Source organism: Dipteris shenzhenensis, chromosome 27 (genome assembly GCF_047967505.1).
Source record: "Dipteris shenzhenensis isolate YYH24624 ecotype China chromosome 27, Dip_SZ_1.0, whole genome shotgun sequence".
NCBI lineage: Eukaryota > Viridiplantae > Streptophyta > Polypodiopsida > Gleicheniales > Dipteridaceae > Dipteris > Dipteris shenzhenensis.
The window spans coordinates 19,540,725-19,544,031 of NC_141622.1; the positions used below are offsets into that span (position 1 = coordinate 19,540,725).

General features: G+C 42.5%; 1 protein-coding gene across 1 annotated transcript; it reads left to right on the forward strand.

Annotated features, from left to right (window-relative positions):
• The first annotated feature begins 440 nt into the window (after positions 1 to 440).
• LOC147883993 (putative inorganic phosphate transporter 1-3) lies at positions 441 to 2,060 on the forward strand. Its single transcript, XM_087398126.1, has one exon. The coding sequence runs from the start codon at positions 441 to 443 to the stop codon at positions 2,058 to 2,060; it is 1,620 nt and encodes a 539-aa protein (XP_087254252.1).
• The last annotated feature ends 1,247 nt before the right edge of the window (positions 2,061 to 3,307 follow it).

The following is a 3,307-nucleotide window of genomic DNA, read 5'->3' on the forward strand; positions in this document are numbered from 1 at the left end:
CTATCCATGCATTCTCGTTGGATTGCAGCTATGCATGTCTTCGTTATACGTCGGCTTCTTTTGGCTACGTCTCCTTATAGCATATGCTTGCTTCTGCCTGCATTCCAATCCTCAATCTCTCTGGTTCAAAGCTCCAGTATCCTGATTTCACAGCCTTCGTTTACCGTTCCGTTCTTCTAGCTCGAGGAGTATCGCAGATATGGCGTAGTTCTCGTTCATGTCCATCATTTTATATCGCCTTTTACAGGTTGACAAAGGCGTACTCCTGCGGAATCCCTCTTTGGCAATGGTTGCCTGCTTTGCATCTTACTATGTTGCCAACTTGCATCTTACTAAGTTGCCAACTTGCCTTCTAATTCTTGACCTTTTGTTTTCCCGGTGTCAGATTCATCTCACATCTAATTCACATTTCGCCGAGGTGTCAAATAATCTGGTCGTACATGGGGAGCCATCAGCTGGAAGTATTAACAGCCTTAGACAAGGCGGAGACTCAATGGTACCACTTCACTGCCATTGTCATAGCAGGAATGGGATTCTTTACAGATGCGTACGACCTCTTCTGTGTCTCTACAGTCACAAAGCTATTAGGTCGGCTCTACTACTATAATCCTTCTACTGGTAGGCCGGGACTTTTGCCAGCAGGCGTTGCAGCGGGGGTGAATGGAGTGGCCCTGGTGGGAACATTGTTCGGGCAGCTGTTTTTCGGTTGGCTAGGAGACAAGCTGGGAAGAAAGAAAGTTTATGGAATCACTCTCATGATCATGATGATAAGCTCAATTGGCTGCGGTTTATCTTTCGGCAGCACTGCCAAGTCAGTGATGGTTACCCTCTGCTTCTTCAGGTTTTGGCTTGGTTTTGGAATCGGCGGAGATTACCCTTTATCTGCAACAATCATGTCTGAGTATGCCAACAAGCGAACACGCGGTGGTTTCATTGCCGCTGTGTTCGCTATGCAAGGATTTGGAATCCTTGCAGGAGCGACAGTATCGGTAATTGTCTCTGCCGCTTTCATGCATGTTTATCCCCGTCCTCCTTTCTCTAAGGATCATATTGGATCCACTCCTACTCAAGCAGACTTCGTATGGCGCATCATATTCATGTTCGGTGCAGTTCCAGCTGCGTTGACTTTTTATTGGCGGATGAAGATGCCTGAAACTGCACGTTTCACTGCTTTGGTGGCTGGAAATGCAAAACAGGCAGCCGCGGATATGACCCAAGTGTTGGCAGTTGAATTGCGTCCAGAGCAGGAAAAGGTGGACCAGATTGTATCTGGTGAATCTTTTGACTTGTTTACCTCAGAATTTCTTGCAAGGCATGGAAGTCACCTGCTTGGCACTACGAGCACGTGGTTCCTGCTAGATATCGCCTTTTACAGCCAGAATCTGTTCCAGAAGGATATTTTCAGTGCGATCGGATGGATACCAGGACCAGGCGACATGAGTGCCCTGGAGGAAGTATTAAAAATTTCAAGGTCCCAAGCATTAATCGCATTGTTTTCTACTGTTCCTGGATACTGGTTTACTGTGTGTACGATTGATTATCTTGGAAGGTTCTCCATACAACTGATGGGTTTTGCCATGATGACAGTATTCATGTTAAGTGTAGCTATGCCATATCAGACGCTAAAGACTGACCATGTATACACTTTCCTTGTTCTGTATGCCTTTACGTTTTTCTTCTCCAACTTCGGACCCAACAGCACAACCTTCATCGTTCCAGTAGAAGTCTTCCCAGCAAGGTTGCGATCCACATGTCATGGGATCTCTGCGGCAGCTGGGAAGGCTGGTGCCATTGTGGGTGCCTTTGGATTTCTGTATGCAGCACAGAGTCAAGTCACAGGACAGCAAGATCCAGGGTATCCGCCAGGCATTGGAATCCAGAAATCTCTATACGTTTTGGCAGGTATCAATGCCATGGGCTTCCTGTTCACATTCTTCGTTCCAGAAACTAAGGGAAAATCCCTGGAAGACTTGTCTGGTGAGAATGACAATCTTGACCGTTCTGGAGGAAGAACGATTATGTCGAGGTCTATGAACAGAAATCTACCGGACGTGCTTTAGCCGGGCGAACAAGAACGCATGAGACTTCAAATCGAGTTGGTAGCCTTAAAAGATAACCGTATATTTGTTATCTGTACAATAAGATATACTAGTGTATAGACAGGGAAGTGTTATGTGGGTCTGGAAGGGGAGGGGATTTCTTGCATTTAAGTTTGAATTATGGGGGTGTGAGTATTTATGTATTGGGATGTTGCCTTTGGATAAGAGGATGTCACACGACTATGTAGAGCATGGTTGATGTGAACTTTTGTAGCATTCTTTGGTTTCTTTTTAGATTGATTTTCTATATGGAGATGTTAAGCCATAGAACTTAACATTATGAGTTTCTAACAAAGGACCAGCAACAACAACAACTGTCTTTGCATATGCTAGATTCATTTCCTTTGTTCGTGTATTATTTGAATTACACCAATATCTAGTGAGGCTATTTACTTCACTTAGCTACTTTTTCAAACTTCCTTGCTATGTATTCCTAGCATCCTTATCGTTAGTCAAGCTCTTGTAATTCTAATATTCTATGTTCTGGAACCAAATTTATATTTTTTAATGTTCTTTTCATTGTTGGAAGCACGACTATAATCAAGTTGTGTTGTGCATGTTTTGAACTACCCATAAGCTGAAGGGGAATGTCTATTTCCCAAGAGCGGATTGTTCATGTAACCAAGCAAAGCTTTCAGTTGGATGTTAATAGCACCAATTGTTCATCTTTGTAAGTTGTTAGGGCCTATCAAAGAGGACAATTGTTAAAAGTGTAATTTTTTCATAGCATTTATAGTTGCTATTTTATGCTCCGCCTTCCATTCTCAAATGGTACTAGTCTTCTTCGGCAAATGATAGGCGACCAACCAAAGCAATTTCAAAGCACATCCTTTTAACTACAATGTTTACAACATGCATCTCTAGTGTGTGGGTTGAGTTGTCTTGTTTCTAGTTAAAATACACCATCACTTTAATACAACTACTTTAATATAGTGCTTAGATGAAAATTGTGATAGAGCCACTTGGAGTTTGCCATGAGAGAAAACAATCTTTTAAAGGCAAATATCCATTTGTTGGATTGCTTATCCTTATGATTTGTTGACTATGATCACAAACACCAACTTTATTGGAAACTTCCTTTTTCAAAGAGAGAAATATAGATCAAAGAGATGCATGGAATGAAACATGATCTCTAGCTCTTGTTTCGATCAAGTTATCGGCTTCATTGACTCATCCATGAAACACTTTGTAAGCAAGGCATGTACCAT